The sequence below is a fragment of the Archocentrus centrarchus genome, chromosome 13, assembly GCF_007364275.1.
Source record: "Archocentrus centrarchus isolate MPI-CPG fArcCen1 chromosome 13, fArcCen1, whole genome shotgun sequence".
Lineage (NCBI taxonomy): Eukaryota > Metazoa > Chordata > Actinopteri > Cichliformes > Cichlidae > Archocentrus > Archocentrus centrarchus.
In genome coordinates, this window is record NC_044358.1 from 38,966,489 (window position 1) to 38,988,112 (window position 21,624).

Sequence of the window (21,624 nt, forward strand, 5' to 3'; positions counted from 1 at the left end):
GAACTCAGCACCAAATGTAAGACTTTTAAAGAGGTCTTACCCTGTCAAACTCTGGGTCTGGGTCCCCCTGTCTCATCCACTTGTTCTTACATATCTGCTCCATGGTCAACCGTCTGCTGGGCTCCAGTACTAACATGTGTCTAATTAAGTACTCACAGTCTGTAACATGCATAAACATACATGTTATGCAAATATAGTACACAACAGGACACAACATTTCAACTATTTAAATAAGCCCTGTCTGAACAAAACAAATGTTTAGTAAATCTTTCAAGTGGTGATAAATGATCAGAAAAGGCTAAAATGATTTGTAATGTTCATTCATTAAGAAAAAAAATTAAAAAAAAGAAGAATTATTATCATTTCTGTTTCCCAAATTATTGTAGTCCTGTTCTGCTCTTTACACTCACAACAAAAAGCTACCAGGGTTCAATAACACAAACAGGAAACCTTTGGATATCAAATGCTGGCCAGTTTTTGACTTGAGCAGCAGCTGCTAAAAGTCTTTACTGCGTACATCACACGGAACAAACGGAAATTTGTTTTGCCTGATTAAAAACACGGAGAAGAATAAGACCTGACTGCAGTCCCACCTGTGGACATGAAGAAAGGGATGCGGAACTTTCCACTGAGGACACGTGCCCGCAAATTTTGTAGAGTGCTGCCATCAAAGGGCAGGGCACCACACACCAGCACATATAACACCACACCCAAACTCTACACAGGGGAAAGGGAAAACAACCATGAGTACATCATTTTTACATTTTAGCAAACCATTCACTTATTAATTACTTCCAGAGCACTACACATTGTTGAAGAAATGTGGTCCTATGTGTTACTATTTATTTATCTGTACCTGGAACATTCAGGTCAGGTAGCCACACCCCATGTTGCAGCCCAGCAGGGCCTTATGCGTACCTAAAAGTCGACTCACCCATATATCTACTTTGGGTCCATCATACTCCTTTCCCTCAAATAGTTCTGGTGCAGCATAGGGAGGGCTGCCACACCATGTTTTCAATAGCTGGCCTCGAGAAAACAAGTTGCTGAAGCCAAAATCTGACAGGGAAGAGAAGAAGTTGATTTAATCTCACCAGTTGCCTTGACAGAGTAAACATTTTTTTCAAAACAGAAAAATGCTCCTCAAGTACATGCTGACACTTGCCTGCATCCACATTCACCACTAAATTTAACTTACCCACCCATACGCTCTTCAGTGCAAACACACACACACACGTGAGCACGGACATGCACACACACCTGCGATTTTGATGTTGAGGTTGTGGTCCAGTAGCAGATTCTCAGCCTTCAGGTCTCTGTGGACAATGTTGCGGCAGTGACAGAAATGAACTGCTGCCACAATCTGCTTGAACTTCTTCCTGGCGTCCTTTTCTGCCATACGCCCATGAGCCACCAGGTGGTCTGTACACACAAACACACAATTCCTGGATTGAAGGAAGTGAACACAGTGTTCCTACTCTGGACCTGTTCAGGTACAAGATCCTGTGCTACAGATTACATTAAATTGATTCCCAAGACCACTTTAGGTTAACATAAAGAGTGCAGCTTCAGATTCTGGTGGGATTTGGAATTTTAATCCACTACAGTCATCCTGAGTGAGTAATGCAGCATTTATTAATTCTTTCAAGGGAAAAAAAAAAACAAAACAAAACTTCATTTTAATTAGTGTCTGCAGATTTAAATAAATTAAATACTCTTTTTACGACCTTTTTAATACCACTTTAAAGGACATTTAATACATTTCATTCATGATGAACATTAAAGTAAAATAAAAGTATTTGATTAACTTTAAGAAAACTGTGTTTGTTAGAGGAAAATATCAATGTTGTCCAGGACTTTCTCCATTGGCATTTTGTTGCTCTGTCAGCATTTTCAAGCACTGACTTTAACAAGCGCAACCATTATTCTGCACCTTTTCACGTCTGCAGGGTAGCTAGCAAAGCCTTCTTCATCGTCATTACTGCCTTCTTCAGGCTTTCCAGCAGTGAAGGCCCTCAAAGTGTCCACCCTAAGCATATATAACTGTCGTGGGCTTTTTGTGATTCAACTCCCTTAGTATCTACTCCATTAGCCATTTTACACACACTTTTTTTTTTTAAAAAAAGGAAAAAAAAATTATGGCTGAATTTAAAAGCAGGTTAAACTGCAGCGAGTTCCAAAGTAGCACAGGCTCAATCATACAGTGGTATTAGGTGATCACAATGCAGTAGTGAAAATAGCAGTACTGTATGTGGAAAATGTTCCTGAATTCAACACAAAAATACTGTATTTAAAACTTTTTAAAGAACAAGAAGGCACACTGTAACTAGATTAATTACTTCTAAAGATTTAGTTTAGCATATTCTGATATGATCAAAAATTGAGGAAAGAGACAAAAAAAATCAAAGTAAAAAGAAGAGGGAGAGACAATGACAAGGCAATCCACATTAAGGTGAGAGTGGGGGACTCCCTTACCGAATATCTCTCCACCGCTAGCGTACTCTGTTACCAAATAGATCATCCTCTCCGTCTCCATCACCTAAAGATATAAACAAATGATGAAAACTGGAACCTGCAGACCCTCTCACAGGCCAACATCTAGTCATGGGCGGTTCACCCGTTACATAACTGAATGAGTAAGCATGGTTTGGCACACAAACAAGAAAGATTTAAATAGAACAAAAACAGCCATGTACTTAAGTGTGCTGATCAATCCATGCATGTGCGAGGATTAGAAAATTAAGGCTTATGGCAAAGTGATTAGAGAGTGTGTTTAAACTGCTGAGGGCAATTTCAGATCAAATGGTGGGACACCGGGATGGTGTTACAATCCCCATACACCTGGAAAAGTATGAAAACAAACAGAACTCTCACCTCTAAATGTCCATCACTGCATCTCACCAGAGTGAGTTTTTGGGCAGAAGGCTGCAGTTGTTCTGGACAACCACCTCACACCACCCCCCACCCCAAGACTTGACACATTTCCAGGTACATTTTGTAATTGAATTGTCAACACCTTGTGCAGTTCCCCCAGAAAACAATGTCATTTCACATCTGGATTCTTCTACGCTTAAATAATCCATTTGTTCACATTTGGCAACAGGTCTCGGGTGGAAGATGTGAGCAGAGATGTGTTAAAAGGCTCTGTGGGTGAGAGTGACTGTGTACCTGGTAGAGGCGGATGATGTGGGGGTGCTTCAGCAACTTCATGATTTGCACCTCTCTGAAGATCTTTTTCAGGTTCTCATCGTCCAGCTGGGTCTTATCCACTATTTTTATAGCCACCTGGAGACAGAGACACAAGAAAAAAGGAGATGGAAGGAGATATGAGGATGAATGATGAGAGAAGGAGAGATGGCGAAGGGGTGAAGAGGGTGAGATTTAAAAAAGAAACATTGAGTACAGAAGACAGAGAAAGAAGCAGCAAGGATAGTGGATAGCAGAGGAGGGTAAGAATGCATCTTAAACCAAGCTACATGTTTGTCGGCTCTTGTGTCTCTAAAACACACTCAGCAAACTTTGATGATAATGGTATTGTGCTGACACTTAAATTACAGGCAACACATCTAGGGCACAGTCCCAGTGCCTTTACAATATTACTGTGACAGCACAATAATCACAGAAGAGTAACGAGCCAAGAAAATAACCAGCAAAGGGCACACAACCCAGGAGAGTTCATCAGCTAAAACAAAAATAACTAACAAACTAAAAACAAAAACGAACAGGAGACAGTGACACTTCTTGAGATGGTCAGCATGTGTGTCGTCAAAATGTGTTATCCCTGAATTCCAGTTTGTTTGGATATAGTGACCCACGCCGTGACCTTCGACTGCAATCGTAACTCTTGTGTAACTGCTGAGCCCCTCAACAACAGCTCCAGCAGGGCGGACTGCGATGATGTGTGACAGGAGCTTTGCTCCGCCACTTAGGAGTGGGGAGACGGCTTTAATGACTTAATCAAGCAAAGCTAATGGGGATGCCCCAAAACACAGCTTCTGCCAGATATAGACAAGCCTGGATAGAATATATGAGAAATATGCAGCAATTACACACGCGTGCACGCTCTCTCTCTCTCTCACACACACACACACACACACACACACACACACAAAGCAGATAATTTGTTAGTTTCTGCAAAGTACTATTCTGAGTCCTACTGCCAGACATGAAGAAGATGAGACCATCAAGGCCAACTTCCTGCCACAGACAGGAAGGGGAAGTGAGGAAGCCCGGACAGGGGGCTCCTGAGGGAGCACGGGGCAGTAAGTGTGGCATTTATCCGGCTTATAAACTGTGTCGGTGTGTGTACTTTCCTTTCAAAGGTATTGTACAAACTGTGACAAACACTGGCACTGGTAGAGTTCATGCCTTCGCTTAAATTGGCAACTTACAAAAACAAGTGTCAGGTGGGCGCAGTTGGCGTGTTGTACAGCTTACTGGACAGCAGAACAGTGCCATTTATGAGAGTGTGTTTATTTAAGAAAAAAGGCAACAATGTGTAGTTAAAAGTTGCGCCTCACCTAGTCTTAAGACATTAAGAGCCCCACAAACACAACTGCCATTTCACTTGTAACAGGTGCTGAGATCTTAAATTGGTATAAATTAAAACAGCAATATGATTTAAACATGTTTGCTTCAATAGATAACTTTAGAAAGCATTAAAAAAAAGAAACAAAATCAGCTCCTTCACAACATCCCTGCATACAAGTTCATCTCCCCAATCACACTTGGTTATGCATTAGTTATGCTATCCTACAGCTTTCATTTAAACCTGCAGAGTGTACATTTATGCAGTTCCACAGTGCAGGTACTACACAAATTTTCTCCCTTGACAGAAATATGCTGTTGTACAGCCCTCAATCCTGAACATTCAAATCCCTCTCAAATCATTCACACTCTCTTTCGAACAACTGTCAGATACTTGTGGGCAAAACTGATTTTTTTCGTATGTTTCACGGTGTATGTAAGCATCTGTTTGGAAAGTATGAGCCTTCGAGGTATTTTAAGCTCGAGGAGTTCATTCTTGGAACTGGCCATCGTCCAGCTTTGCTGACGTAACTGCTCCCCCTCAGCATCTTCTGGAGGGGATCAACAGGACATCTGGATCACAGAATTATTGTCACTTTGGGGGGCAGCAAGACCTTGTGAAAAGGTGGCAACAGTTCAACAAGTACAATTATACAATAATTGCATACAAAAAAAAAAAAAAAAAGCATTTTGAAAATTTTACTTATTATTTGTCCATTAACATAAGACAAGCCTTTCTTTGCACACAGTCATTTTCCTCCATTGTACGGTAACATGGAGTGCGATATGGGCAATTCTGTCTAAGTTGCTGGATCAAGATATTTTTCCAAGGACAAGGGAAAGATATCAGTTACCTCCAACCACAATGTTGGTCTTGGCTGAGACGGAATTCATGATAACACGTTTGTATCTGCTGGCGCAGACGTTTGACGGCAAAAAGCGAGAGATTTGAGGCAAGCAACCTATGGAGATGCGCTTGCACACAGCCCTCCATAAAACCCATCAGTGTGTAGCTGAGAGTAATGCTACACACAGAATGCCGACTGATGGGTTTGAACAGGTAGGGAGCGATTGGAATTTACCACGAAGAAGAAGAAATGTGAAAAATAATCAAAGTTTTAAAAAGCAGCATGAGAAGCATATAGTGGAGGTGGAGATTTTTCACTTCACTCCAAAGATGCTTATTTTTGTCTATTAGGATTTCAGCCTTCTCCCTGATTGGAGCTAAGCTGAAGGAGCAACACCAGCAATCTGCAAAGCTCTGCGTAGGTCCAGCACACAACAATACTGGTCCCCTTAAGCCCTTCAGGTCCAGAGGCAGTTATAACATGTTTTAAGGTTGTGAGGAATGAGTACAGGGTGCGGTTTCACACATGCAATACACTGAATATTTAGTATTAAGTGAAGAAGAATATCGGTCAAAGAGGGAGTGGCAGAGAGGGGACAGCTATCTACAGAACGTTGGTGGTGCATGTTGTGTAGCATATGGGGCATATATGTTAGACACACATATGCATGCACGCACACACGCGCACACACACACACGCGCACACACACACACACACACACACACATCTGCTAAATGTCATTTGTAATAGTGAAGCTAATGAAAACATTTAGTCAAACTCCAGATCATAATGGTCGCACTCTGGAGCCTTGTCTCTCTCCTAGCACAAAGAAAATCCAGTCCATAGCAAGAGACTTTGTCCACTTAGCCGGTCAGTAATATCTGTATAAAGACGGAACAATTCCTCATAGGAAGAAAGATACAGTGGCAGCATGGTTTAAGCAAAGGATGCAGGAGATCTGGGTTTGATACCAAAAAAAAGTCACTGTTACCTTTGGGGTTTTTTGGCTACTATAAAGCATGTGCTTATGTCCATCTTCTCTGGTGGAAGGGGCTTAGCACAGAGAGGGGATAAGGAAGGGCTACCCTTTTTCAGATGCCTAGCAATAAGCACTACTTCCACTACCAAGCATTTGCCAAGAGAATGTCTGAAAAGTTGAGTTTCAAACTTCACTAACTAAGCAGTGTCCGGATTTTCATCTGCTTTCATCTCACTTCCATGACTCTTTCTGCCAAAAGACAACACACACACACACACACACACACTCCTGGGAGGACAGCTGCAATGAGACGAAGTGTCACATAGCCCTTCCGATCACAAGACGGTGACCTCAACACAGCACCATGTCAGAGCAGCTGGTGCCCAGAAGAGGAGTCTGGACCATTTACTACACAACACGCACCACCAAGTTTCACAGTACACAACAGTAACCAGTGACAACAAATTAAGTGTTTAAGATGCCAGTCTGAAACGGCTCCTTCAGTATTTGGTGTAAAGCACTGTTCACGACTCAGAGCCCAAGGAAGAGGGGTTTTTTTTTTCTCCTTACACAAATATAGAATATTTAAGGTGCATATTTCAATCTAACGTCCCAATTAGTAAAAACAGATAACTAAAAGGAAGATAACAATCTATGACGTAGATATCTAAAACTCAGTTATTGCTTTTAATTCCTTTGGTGTAGTATTTAGCCATTTCAGTGTGTCCAATGCTAAATGAACTTTAAAGACACTGTAACATGCCGCTCAGGAAAGGTTAAACACTTTCATTTCACTGTAAGAAACCCAGTAATAAGAAGATGTAAAGTACATGCAAATCCTAACATCGCTCTCCTTATCAGTGGCTTTTTTTAATGAAATGATTTAACAGGTTTCAGTTGTACAACAACGATTAACCTACCATATAGAGGATAGTAGGACTTGGATTACTGGGAGCTTGTTAAGAGCTTATACGCAGGTTAATGACACAGTGACACTTGTCTCCCTGCATAAACACAGGGAACATCAACACAGATGCAAGAAAGACCTGGCTGACTGAAGTAAACACTGCAGTAACAACAATTTTAAGACCACAACACATTTCCAGTACTCCATCTTTACTGTGAAACACCCCTGCCCTCAAGCACACGTGTCTGTGGTTGCTGTTCCGTGGCGGGGAAATCTCATTGTCACTGGTTGGCGCTTACTGTAAAATTACCTCCATTTTCAGTACTGCACTATTTATGGAAAAACATTACACTGCCTTATCTTGTCACTGTGTGTTACTGCATTGTACCATGGGCATGATCTATGCCATTCTGCTCATTTATAGGAAACTACGCCGAAAACCATAAATCAGTTTCTTCAAGTTACAGAAAACTCCCTGATCGTGATTCTTGAAAATATCAGTAAGTTGACATTTTTGCCAAAGACATTGCAAAAATAACTGCATTAAGCTGGATTTATGGTCTAATCACATTGGATAGTGTGTGTCTCAGATGGCCATTATCTGTAAAGTGCCAAAAACCATCAATATGGCATTCTAACAAACTTTACACCGGACTGGCCAGCTGTGTTGAGCTGAGAGGAACTGGGCATTGTTCCCGTCGCTGCACAACATTTTGGAAGTCTACAACCCAGTGTGATACCATCAGCATAATTCTGAAGAGACTGAAAATACTTCAAGTTTTCCTGGCTTTTAAATAATACTGGATTCCTGCAGCCAGCTTTTTATTCCAGATGTAGATGAACAACTTTCAGCAATCAATTTTGAATCTGTTGAAAAATAAAATCTATGCATCTATAGTCAACAGAAAAAAAAAAAAAAAGGTAATCAACAGAAACGCAATCCAGCATGCCTTTGGTCACCAAGGTCTATCTATGAGGAAGTAAAAGTCGTAAAAGGTTTCCATGGGTGACACTGTGGAAGGTTTTATAATGGTTGCCTGTAAATGCCTTTGTCTGTGGCTCTCAGGTGGTCTCTTACCCTGTCAGTTTTTGGCTTGGTACGCCTGAGGTGTAGATGGCTTTCGGCTTCAGTTCTCCATTGTTCTTCCTGTGGCTAATGTGCTAGTCTCAAGACACTGCTTGACTCCACACCTACGTTTAATCAGCCAAGATGTGTATTCTGCATAAGCGTGCTGCAGCCAGCAGAATAAAAGAGACTTGACACTTAAATAGCATGTTTATAGTCTTACTGACCACTCGAAGCGCTTTAGGCCACAAACCACTTTTAACAATACATTCATACAGTGTTTTAGGCTCCACACTTCACGCACTTTATCAACCACACATCCACAGCCAATTAAGAAGAGACAATTAACCTAACACACAAATGTCTCTGGCCAGTGCTGAGAGGTTTTGCAAGCAATCAAGCCAAAGCGTCTCTGCTGGAAACACTGTCTGATGAAACCATTTTTAAATGACTTCAAGCATTTTTGCATTATGTTCTGTTAAAAAGAAATTATAATAAATCAATGATATATGAAATTATTATAGACCTGTGATATAGAATTTAAAGTTAAACAGGATTTGGTATGCATTGTTCATGTAGCCTTCAGCATCCTTAAGGACTTGAACGTGAAAACATCCATGCATGACTCAACTATGGTTCTAAAAAAAAAAAAGAACTGGGTTTATGGCGTAATGTCTACAGTGGGAAGCCTGGGAAAGTGCATCTTGCATGCTCATCTGTGTTCTCACACACACACACACAAAATGGTGTAGTGTTAAACTGTATGAGGTTAACCTTCATCAACAGCAGACAGATTACGACAACCACGGAGGGTATAATGCTCAGGCTTAACCCACAGGTTAAGGTGTTTTAACGCACGCAAACAACCCTGCTCAACTGACAACATGCCATCCATGGCTGCCAATAAACCTTGTTTCTGCAAATATTAAGCTAAAACTGTGCCTTTGGTTTACATATGTCACAAAGACATCACACACCACCAGGTCACGTAAGGTCAGCACAAACTGCTCTGACTGTACTATGCGCGAGCACACACAGCGATGGTACAGGCACAATGAGTCAGCAGCACATTGCCTTTCAGAGGTGTTCTACTGGTGTGTTGTGCACTTGTGTGAGTAAATGTGTCAAAATGACTCAGCTGAGTATGTTGAGCTGAAAGTACAAGAAAGGAGACATGCTACAGTGTAGAAGATTAAAAAAAAAAAAAAAAAAAAACCCGGACATCACATTCATCTGCCTGTTTTACAGCTTTTTCCCCTTCTTGAAAAGCAAAGCAGACATTTTATGTTGGGTAAATTTTGTGGGATATAAATATCTAACCATGAGTAGTACTCGCCACTGAGCTTTGATGAACACAAACATCACAAGAACCAGGTGTGTAGGAGAACGTGAAAACGACGCCATTTTATGATAATCTCTCCTACAAAGCTTAACAACAATTTTATTTAACTTTTGTAAATGACATTTGTATGGCAGAAGCAGGTGTGATTTCATGCATGCTTTTAAGGGATTGCCACATGAAACACCATCACTCTGCATTTGGACTGTATAAATGGATGACCAGTTTTTAGAGTAAGTGACAACTACCGGCTTCTTTTTTAATGTATTCAATAACATTATCATTAAATTAATATTTAATTTGGCCTGTCAGTTTCACAGCAGCACCCCTGTATATAACTGCTATCTGTAACACCTACACACAGAAGACTTTAATAGTCCAGTGAAGCAAGTGAAAATCTTTCATGGCGTATTCAGACCAAACACTGTTTTCATTTTATAGCCACTGAGGACAGCAACAAATACCTTGGAATCCCACAGGTAAATGGGAACCATGAAGAGGCCACTAGGACAGCTGAGAAGTCAGCTAAATGAGAACACCCAGAATACCTGGGTCCTTCCAATCATCAGATACCCTGCTGGGGTAATAAGCTGGCCAAGGGAGGAGACAGAAGCCACTGACATCGAGACTAGAAAGGTCCTTAACGTGCATGGAGGGTTTCACCCAAAATCCAGCACCCTGAGACTGTAAGCCAAGGAAGGAGGCTGAAGACTAGTGAGTGTCAGAACCACTGTCCTGGATGAAACAACAAAGATCCATGAATACATGAAGAAGAAGGCCACAACTGACCATGTGCTTCAGCCAGCAGAAACCTGAAGAACAGGAACCATCATGCATGGCATGTACTACCAGCAGACAGAAGTAGCTGACATAGAAAAATCCTACTGATGGCTGAACAAAGCTGGAATGAAAGACAGCACAGAGGCACTAATCATGGCAGCACAGAAACAAGCTCTAAGCACAAGATTGATAGAGGCTGGGGTCTACCACACAAGGCATGACCATAGGTGCAGGCTGTGCAGAGACGCCCCTGAGACAATCCAGCAAATAACAGCAGGGTGCAGAGAGAATGCCCAACCTAAGATCCTCTGGGACTTCCAGATACAAACGGACAAACCAGTAATGACTAAACAACTGCACATAGTAGTGGTGGACAAGCAGAAGAGAAAGGCCATTGTGATACATGTAGCAATACCAAGTGACAGCAACATCAGGAAGAAGGAACACGATAAGCTCGAGAAATATCAAGGGCTGAGGGAAGAGCTAGAGCAAATGTGGAAGATAAAGGCAACAGCGGTCCCTGTGGCAATTGGAACAGTGGGGGCAGTGACCCCCAAACTGTTAGAGTGGCTTCAGCAGACTCCAGGAATGACATCCGAGATCTCGGTCCAGAAGAGCGCAGTCCTAGGAACAGCTAAGATACTGCGTGGGACATGTCAAGCTCCCAGGCCTCTGGTAGAAGACCTGAGCCTGAAGGGCAAAGACTGCCATTTAGGGCGAGTCAGCATCGACGGGCTTATAACAGACTTTTCTCAGCTTCAATCCGGGACTTTAAGAGAAACATAACACTGCAAACAATGTAAATAATTGTGTTATCCTGTTAAATTATGCTATTAACTTTACAGATGGGCAGAACTGATGATGTAATCGCCATTCATATATTTGTTATTTCGGGGGGGGGGGGGGGGGGGGGGGGTGATTTTTGTTTGTTTTTTGTAAGCCATAGCCACCAGCTGCTGCCATAATGACAACTGACAGCTAGTGTGAGTAATTGCTATAGTTAAACAGCAAATTTTAATGTGTGTGCCAGCCAGGTTCAATCCTTCAGTGTTGGTGAAACGGGAGCTTTACGGACTTCTCAAAATTCTTCATAAAGTGTTGTTCAGTGTTGTGAACATCAGCTGCTGGTGAGCAGAGAGGCTGTGTACCTTCCTGTGTGCAGTGCTGCTGTGTGAAGTTGTGTGTCAACTGGAGCAGACAAAGATGGCCCTGTTGTTATTGATAATGCTGCAAATAAGTATCTAAGCCAACGGTAATTTTCAGTATAGATTAGTAACTATATAGATTTTTTTTCTGACACCCTTCATGTATACCACATAGCACCCACAAAATGAATAATAATCTAAAATACTCTAAACTGGGCCAACCAGACACACACACACACACACACGAAAGACACCCAATCCAGTGACAAAGTAGTGGATGAGGCCTAGCAAGTTCTGTTCCCCAACTCAACTATACAGGTGGATGAGTTTTTAAAAAAATAAAAATCACCCTACTCAGTTGTTACGAGGGAGGAAATTTCCATAGACAATTTTTTTTCTAACAGGCTGTGAATATGCTTTTTAATGCTGTAAATCTGGCCATTTTAACATGGGAGTCTATGAGGATTGACTTTTGGAGCCAACCTCAAGTGGGAGCCAACCGCAACTGGGGAACTGCAGTTTTTGGCATTTTGGTTTAATTTTTTAGCTCTGGAGGCTGCCCTTTGGCAATTACTTAAAGAGTGTATGCAAAGACAAGAGCCGATGCAAATTTGTGCCGGTCAACATGAAAAGAGGCAAACGCACATCCACACAAACTGAAAATATTTTAAATTTAGTGAAAACTTTGCTCGATGGTGTGCAGGCTAAGCTAGTCAGCTGAGATTCTTCCATAGGCGGTTGGCTTCTGCTGACGAAGCTAACAATCAGAAATGGAGGACAAGTTTTCTGACATGTCGTTTGTGGGAGACGGCTTGGGAAAAAAAGAGCAATCACAGGACTTCCTGCTCAGTTCTGAAAATATGTTACTGAACTATTCACCAATTCCAGCTACTGGTTGCACTTTGGAAGGAAGTCGTTCTCCCCTTGGCTTAGGGGCAAATAGCTGTGGATTACAAAATGCTCCGAAAACACTCTGACTGTATTCACGCACGTAACATGAAGCAAAACCTCACTTTGCGTTTAGTATGAACACACGGTTACACTTGCCCTTGAAAAAATGCACTTCTCCTGATAATGCACAGTGATGAGCTGATAAAGAAACCAGTAAAATGAAACAGCGACCTCTCTTCTACTAGGAGCATTGCCAACAACAAGCGCCGTGCATGACAGTGGCACCGAGTTTTAGACATCGTACAGGTAAAAGGCTACAGAATAGGGACTTTTAGGGCATGCACGAACACGCACATGCTAGCACATCACTGCTGGCATCACTCTGAGGCAGAGCCATAGCTGATTTTATAATCCATTGGGAACACAATGTAATCGTATTGACGAAGCCTCAAGTGCCCTCAAACATGAGCTGCGCAGATACACACACATTCCGGTGCGTGTTCTTCCCCTTTTGAAGCTGCAGATTCACTGAGATGCAGGAGAAGACAACTGGAGGGCAGGAAAATAAGTCAGGCAGAAACTCAGCCTTTGTCGTATTACTCACCCAAATGAAATCACATTCGGGCATGTGTATGTGTGTCTGTGAGAAACGGAGAAGGGCTGCTGTATGTTGGAGAGCTGTGTGCGAATGTGTCTGAGGGAATGAGTGAAATTGTTACACAGTACATTAGGCCTGTTACCTAATGCTTGCCATCCTGCTGGCCCTCTTCCTCTTGCTTGTCCTTTTCTTACTAAAAGCACAGGGGAGGAAAGGGGGACAACACAGGAAAAAGGACAGAAGGATACAGGGAAAGGCCTGCTTCCCCAAGAAATACACAGGTCAGGGTGTGCCACATGGCACCATTTACCTATCAGGACACTTAGCAGCTATTTCAAAGACAAAGAAACCAAGGACCCAGCCAGTCTGATAATAGAAGCACATTTCGTTCATGACAGACAAAAACCGGAGCCAATTGCGAGTCACTCCCATTCAGAACTGGTGGTTGGGGTCTGGAACCACCATCATCACGACTGAAACCATGGAAACCAGTAAGACTTCAATGGAGCGACCTTTCTCCAACTAGGAGCCTTGGCAACACACAGTCGCCTCTGACAACAAGCAGCACTTTGGATGACAACGGCACAGAGTTGTGATTTTTTTCACTGTCAGTTTCCTGTGCCTACAAATCAACGCTCTGCAGATAATGCCCATCTTGACTTTATTTTTAACAAGGTCAAACAAGGGCACTGACCATACCTCCCTTCATCAGGATGCTACACACATATATGCACAAACATATAGTCAGATATGTGACGGAGCATTCAAATCAAATTTGACCAGCAACTTGTTTGTTACAGCTTCATGCAGACTGGAGTAGACTGAGCATTATGGTCTGCGATCTGCAATTAACATTTTTGCAATTCAAATAAATAAAGGTTTGTTATGGAGATAAAATAGACAGTAAAATGGTGCCGCATTCTGCACTCTGGTTTCATCATATGCCCTTGCGTTACCATCACTGAATATTAGCACTGACCTCTTGCTTAGAAGCCAGCAAGGACCAAAGAAGCTCTGTTAGACATGACTAGTGGCAAAGATGAAACATTTCATTGATTCTAATTAATTAAGTGTGCATAAACAGTCAATTCCGAGTAACATCTGACAGGCGCTGTTAAAAGGCTATGCAAAAAGGATGTGCAAATTTGCCACCTGTTAAAGGGGTTTGCACTGTAAACACAGGGTGACCAGTACAAGGCAATCACCCTTACGCCCTACTGTATGTTAACAGGAAAATTGTCCATTTCTAGGATATTCAAGCACCATGCCTGTTTTTTTAACTTGTCTATATAAAATCCCACCTTACTCTAGAATATTTCATAAAATTTGAGCAAGATTTTAATTTTATTTTAACATGATTTCTTTTCTGAATATCTACAAATGGTGGAGATGATAGCGACTTTGATTAGGTTGGATCAGAGAATGGACAGATCCATTCATTATCCTAAATGCTTAAATAATTCAGGGTCATGGGGATGCTGGAGCCTATTCCAGTCGTCATAAGGCAAGAAGCAGGGTAAACCCTGAACAGGTCAGTCTATTGCAGGGCCAGAATACAGATTCATAGAGGACTTTCGCTTTCCCAAATGTAAGTACTGTTTCTCTCAGTTTTATAAATATATCTACTGCAGTTTGTTAGTCTGATGGAGAAAGCAATTTAAAGATGTCACCTTGGACGCTGAAAAGTTGTGAGCTAACTATTTCCTTAGATCACACTGTAAAGCAGTGTGCGTGTCTATGTATTCTTGACATCTCAACACATAGGCATCCTTCAGTCTCAAGAGACTATGGATATGCATTCTGGTTGTCAATCTGTACTGGGAACAGCACCGGGTGTGACTGGCAAGGCCAATGAGGGAATGGTAGTTCTTCGGGCACAGCTGGCAGAAGAAGACAGAAGATGGCCTGCCAATCTGGTTGGAGGCTTTCCGTCTCCGTCTCCTGGCTTCGGACTGCTGGGCAAGTCTCTCTTCAAAGCTGGAGAGTCCTTTGTGTACTGCTTGCCTCCAGGTGGTTCACTCTGAAGCCAAGGTTTCCCAGATGTTGTATCGATGTTCGGGCCTTCAAGTCTCTTTTGCAGACGGCGTTGTATAGCAGCTGGGGTCTACCTTTGGGCCATTTTCCCTGTGCCAGCTTGCCATACAGGAGGTATTCTTGACAAGTGCTTTCCCAAAACACTGAGTTTATGCGTGCGTATTGCTAACAACACACGGTAAGGTTGTGCCAATTTTGAAGGCATATGAACAAGTGATTTTTTCATAAATACAAATACATGAACATACAGACAAGTTGACTGCTTTAGGGCTGGGGCGACTCATTGATGTCACTGATTACGACAACGGTGCATCACAAAGATGGCTGTGCATGGAAAGGGACATATTCGCCCGGAGAATAAACAGCAGCTTAAAAACCTCAGCTACCATCATCTACAGCGTTGGGGTCATTAAAAACAGAGGAATCAACACTACAGTGCTTTGCTCTGCAAACTGGAAATAACTTTTCAAACCAGCTCAAATTCTATACATAAGCACATGAAGTGAAAGAATCCTGGAGTGATCTGTCAAGACTTTATTTTTGTGTCTAAACTGATGTTCTCCGGCTGTTTCCTGTACTGTGTTTACTGTAACAGTATTATCTCATTTGATATGCCAGTTGTAAACACTCCTGCTGTGGCTACAATATCAGAGTAAAGTGATGTCCCTTCTGGTTTTGGCAGGGGTCAGCAGGTTCTTTCATTTGGGAGGTAATAAACACTTATTAAGCATTGCTTTTTTCTTTATTTTGTTTTAGTGTCAGAATAATTGAGATCAGCCAAACCATAAATACCTTGAGCTTAATCAGACACAGGAGCTAGCAAAGCAAAGTGAGGACTGATCGATAACTCCCTGGTGTATTCACAGCAAGCATGTGAGTGTCCCGTGTCCTGTGTATGCTCTACTCAGGCACCACCCTCACCTAAACCAAACAGTCATGCAGTGAGAGCACGTTTGGCGCAGACTAAACTGTGCTGCGTGCTGCATGTGAGAAAGGATAAAGTCTGAAATCATCCTGACTTGATTCTCCGACACTGTCCAAAGTGCCTGTCAGAAAACAGTGACAGTGATTAAATCAATAGACTTAACGCAGACATGCTTTTGAATTCAGTTTTCATATTTAACTGGGGTAAAAGCTTTAAAAATAATTGATAAAGTGGTCATAACGTTATTTAGCTTATCAAGTCGTGTGTCTTAGGTGTGGATATGGTCGATGTCACTGAGATAGCTCTGTGGAGCAATGTCCAACGCCAAACAATCAGACCCGTCCAAACAGGTGCAGCATTCAACTAAAAATTTTTTATTTAGTTACGTCACCAAATTATGATGTTATTTACATAATTACATGTGACCATCATGTCAGCTGGTCTAAATGCTGACTATTATTTCTATAAGATGATCTAGGCAAATACCATATTTTTGTAAATCAGGGTGAATTAACTGTTTCTTATTATTGCTATAATTGAAAACAAAAATATGCAAAAGCAACAATGGTTTGGTCACAGTTTACTTAGTCCCCAAGTCACAGAGCCATAAGTAACAGAGTTAACCTAGAATGGATAGTTTACAGTGTCACGGTGTCAGAAGCCTTTGTTAATGAGCCACAGCTAGCAAGAATGTTTGTGGATACCCTGTACACTAAAAGCAACATTTATCCAGGCTGCTAGCAGCAACATGTGGCACAAACTGCGTGAGTGTATCAGCTCTCTTGTTTTGACTTCCACCTCACAAACTGATCTTGTCTGGGTGAAATGAACTTTCACTATTACAACACCAAGGTGCATCTCACCAGTTGTCTGCTACTGAAGGTTAGTGCTGTGCGACTACCTCTGTTTTACTAAGCATGTAAGCCAAAAACCCCAAACTTCCACAAATGTGCATGGCAAAAGCCGTGCTTGAAACAACAGGGTGTACTGGGAAATTAAACTCTAAACTACCCATCGAATCGTTTGGGTTTTTATAAAACAACAGAGGGGAAACGAGACTTCAAAAAGGGACCATCCCTTTCTGTGCTTCGATGCCACTGAATATAAATATCCAGGTCCTCTTCTGTGTGACTGCACTGCAGGATATAATGCAGCTCCATCTGAGAACAGGGAGAGTTGTTAGGCTATTTTTGACTAGTCAGCGTTTCTCATCGGATCGTTATAAAACCTGGGCCACAAAACAAAGCTCCTGAGCACATTTCATCTGATGACTGATCATCATATCCATATTCATGATATCCACGGGCATATTAAAGCACGCTGCTATTCTTCTGATATCCATAAGCCAAGTGGGGACACTGAAACCCCTGCGAGTTTGGATGAAAATTACGAAGTGACTGCAACCACCATCAGCAGACAGAAAACAAGGCCTCTCTTTCATTCTCTCAGTGACTGTCATCTCTGGGGCTCAGACAACCACATATCAATGCAGCTGAAGACAACAGATACAGGGTCTCAGCCAGCAGTTGATCACCCGGCGCTGCGCCAGGCTGAGGTATCATTGCCCCAGGCTGAGAATTTCACAGGTTCACTATCCGTCCCCCCTCCAGCTCACAGGGTTATTCCCAGTGTGAATTTTTTTTCTGGCTATAACCCTGAGATATTGTATTGTGTTGTATTGTTATTAGAGGAGACTAACAACACATCTCCCATAACTTTGTGTCTTTACATCTCACAGTCATACACACAAGTCAACTCTTTCGAGCAATATCTCCAGGATTGAAAACATCTCCACGACTCACTGACCCTACTGTATTTTGCCGTCATGAAACTAAATGGAGTGCTCTCTCTCTACGTGACACAAAGCATCCAAATGACCCGTGTCTGCCTGTCTGTGTGTATGTCAACAAGGGCATAGAGGTAAAGCAACACACTCAGCGGCCTTGACACACCTCTGTTTATGCCATCTGGTATTAAAGGCTCTTCGTAATATACTGTAGACGCTGCTTACGGTAATCAAAGCCTTTGTTCTGAGCGTTCACCTGCACATCCATCATAAGCAGTGTGCTTACTGATCGCAATACTCGGATAACCCGGGCAAGGTTTTTTTATAATGTTACTATACAGAGTAGCTGCTCTCCAAGAAGCTGTAAATCAAAGTGGCTATTAGCAGAGATCTCAATGACGCTTCTGTTGTCAGACACACCAGCACAGGCTTTCTGATTGGTTAAGGGCTTTTTAGACTCACAGTACCAACACAATTGATGACCCAACAGCAATAGACTGCTCATAGGCAAATAAAGCCTTGAAACACTGAGGGGCCACATGCAATTGGTCAGAACAACTTCAAAACAATACTGAGAATTTCTGAATGTCGCCTTTCCTTTGTAATGCCCCAAATTTCCCCTCGATCCAAAAATTTGTTAAGAGCAAACAGATTTATTATTTAAACAAGAAAACAAACAAACAAAAAAAAGCACTGAATTGTGGCCAACTTCAGTGTAAGCCATCTACTCATGAAGCATAATTTTTGTGCTTCATGAATAATTTGTTGATAGTAGTATCTGCCATTCACTGTGCCAATCATCCAGTATACTGCTATCGCCCACTCCATGCAAAAGCGTTTACGTTTCACTTACACTGTGTGGTGACAATTCTGAAACCTCTAATTTTGCCCATGTCAACATTTTCTTGTCCAAGAAGATTCAATACAATGTCATCTAGCTATTAAATCTGACATCTAATACCACAGAAACCGGTGTGTGAAGCCGACACTGCTCCAGACGTAAGAACGTATCCTTACGTGAAATGGCAAATGTTAAATAGTTTGCTCATCTAATTTTCTGAAAGTTTAGTTAATTTTAAAGCCGAAAATCTTTAGCTTTGTTACATTATGGTGTGGCAAACTTTCGTTGGTACTTTTATGGGGAATTCCTAAGAGGAATATCAAATCTTGGGTCACACAGCTCTATCAACTTTAGAAGTTCTCTGTTAACTTAATAAATATGATGGTCCAAACTTTATATCCTTGTGCAGTAGCATCTTTCTCAAAGGTATCTGAATCATACTGAACAGGTAATTAGCTATTAAGCTAAGCTAGCTCCTAGAAAATCGACTTTCGTCTTTTTCATCTTCGTCAATACCCTTCTCTCTGTCCTCTGCGCTTTGCTACACATTAACCTCCGGCCTTTTAAGCCTTACAAAATACTACAAGCCGATATACGTGAGTTTACATTTACGCTGTGGTAAATATATCTGTATCCAGTGGCTAACGGTGGTGTCCCGTGTCGAACGGACCTCCACTACCCCGAGCAGCGGTGTCACCACAGCGGGCTGCCCGCCGCCGCTGCCTCCCGAGCCTGAAGGCCCCAGCGTCATTCTACCAACATGGTCGAAAAGGCTTAGAATAAATCAGTGACAACTTCTAACTGTTTACCTCTGATACTCGGACATCAGCCGTCTTACCTTTGCTTTAGTAATGATGTGTGTGGCTAGTTTAACAACCGCGAAATTTCCCTTGCCGATGGTCCGCTCGATTTCGTAGTGGCCCACTCGGGCTGAGGGTGGCCTGGTGACCGAAGTGTGGCCAGGATTTGTGATGCACCCAGTGGCTGTGCTGGTACGACCAGAGTGGCTGATCCCGGAGGATGGCTGGGCTCGGTTCTGCGAGCCCATACCTGCGTGGGCCGGTCGGGCAGAGTGCGTAATCCCGGCCGCTGCGGACCCAGCAGCACCTCCGCTTGACACGGCCGCCATCTTCTCGCCTCTCTGCGGGAACAACAAGCAGCCGTGCGCAACGCGCATCGCGGGCACGCCCCCGCCCTGCGTCATTTTACGTAGAAAGCTCTTCCGCAGCGCCCTCTCTAGGTTGTAACTATAGCAACGAGCGGCGTAACAAATGACTTCATCCACAGAAACGTATTGTGGTTGCCTTGGTGACAAAGAAGTGCGCATTATCACTCCGGTTCCCATGATTCAGTGATTCCTTGCAAACTGCTGCGTTCTGTGTGATCAGACGGCTTTAAAGTCCTTAAAGGTGTACGCCGCTTTGCCGTTACGAGCTGAGGAATAATGCTACTCCATCGCAGTGTAAAAACATACAACTGGCATGAGTATTTACACAAAGGGACGCTTACAATTTAAAGCGGTTGAATGTCATGAAGAGGTCCCGAAAAAAAATACGGCCATTATGGCGCTCGTACACGGGCTCTGTATTATTATTATATATATATTTTTTAATTTTTATAAATTACTAACTACATGTAATCAAGTGTTTTTTCCAAACCTTTAACGTCCCCCAGAGAGGTAAGTGTCGCTATTATGCTGAGAAAGGGCCCCGACCTTCTGAGGAGGCTTTGATATAGTCATTAAAAACAGCGATTTGTTGTGTACTTCCATGATGACTGAACTGTAGACATACCGAAATATAATCGCTGTGCCCCCATCACTGATGCCTACACTGTGAAATAATAATTACCCTCCTCACAAAACAAAATGTATATACTAAATGTATATATAAGCAATAATGAAAAAAATATATATATATTAATGGTTTTCCTCCCGCCAGTTATTGAAAAATGTATTTCTTAAATCCACTGATAACGCCAATTTAACACAGCGATAATCTAAGTAAAACAAAAGGAATTATTTCATGGCTCGTCGCAGTTAATTTTAGTCTCTGGTCCATCGTCTCTCTCACCAGGCTGTAGACAGCGCCGCTTCGTGGTGGAAAGGAGTTCCTGCATCCAGCTGGACCGCAGAGCAGTTTGGGTTGCCAGACCCCAGAGAGAAAGCAGGCTTCCTTGTTGACTAGTGTTAAAATAGATGAATAATAGATAAATAATTGTGAATATGTTTTGGCACGTGCGTTCTTAAATTGTGCCAACAGCTGAAATAATGCGTTTCTAAAGGCAAGTTTTTTTAATGTGCAACTGACCTGTATCTTAACATAGGGAGTGGTACATGTAAAAGGCACCAGGGAGTGCTCAGAGTCACAGAAAGAGTCATGGCTGGTTTCCTGAGGACTAATTTAATGAAGATATGGGTGCCACAGTGGTGCAGTGGTTAACTCCTGGGCTCAAATCCACTGGCTGGCTGTGACCAGAATGTCTGGCTTCCTCCCTATGCTTGTAAATGGTGATTCTAAATTAGCCTTAGGCATGAATTTGACTGTGAATGACTGTTTTTCTGTGTTAGCCCTGTGATAGACTGGCAGCCTGTACAGGGTGTACCCCTCCTCTTATCCTATCAGAGCTGGCATAGTCTCCAAGGCCCCCACGACTCTGAGTTGTATAAGTCACTGGGAAAAATGGACTAATGTGTTGTGCCCATTCTGTTAATTAGACAAACTGCTAATTACAAAATGCACAGTCAGATAAAGGAGGAAAAGTTGGATCCAACATTTTGATTTGTCTCAGGGTCCCTTGATCCAACATATGCATATGCTAACCCATTTGTGCCTTGTTATATACATTAAATAGATCCAAGTCTGTGGGACAACCACTGAAAGACCTTGAAATATCCGCTTCACCAAGATTAGCTGTAAGAAAACACACTAGATGAATTATACCTAGTGTGTTTCACTA

General features: G+C 42.3%; 1 protein-coding gene across 3 annotated transcripts in view; it reads right to left on the minus strand.

The window, feature by feature from the left end:
- sik3 (SIK family kinase 3) overlaps positions 1 to 19,819 on the minus strand; it is a 35,533-nt gene extending 15,714 nt beyond the window's left edge. For 2 of the 3 annotated variants that reach the window (XM_030743605.1, XM_030743606.1), the window contains exons 1-7: positions 19,505 to 19,819; positions 3,169 to 3,285; positions 2,476 to 2,539; positions 1,261 to 1,422; positions 935 to 1,059; positions 594 to 717; positions 41 to 159 (exon numbers count right to left, since the gene is read on the minus strand). In XM_030743605.1, the coding sequence (XP_030599465.1) occupies positions 41 to 159; positions 594 to 717; positions 935 to 1,059; positions 1,261 to 1,422; positions 2,476 to 2,539; positions 3,169 to 3,285; positions 19,505 to 19,795 (1,002 nt within the window). In that variant the 5' untranslated portion in view covers positions 19,796 to 19,819. The remainder of the gene's footprint in view (positions 1 to 40; positions 160 to 593; positions 718 to 934; positions 1,060 to 1,260; positions 1,423 to 2,475; positions 2,540 to 3,168; positions 3,286 to 19,504) is intronic. The other variant, XM_030743608.1, reaches the window with a different exon arrangement.
- Between the last annotated feature and the right edge of the window lie 1,805 nt (positions 19,820 to 21,624).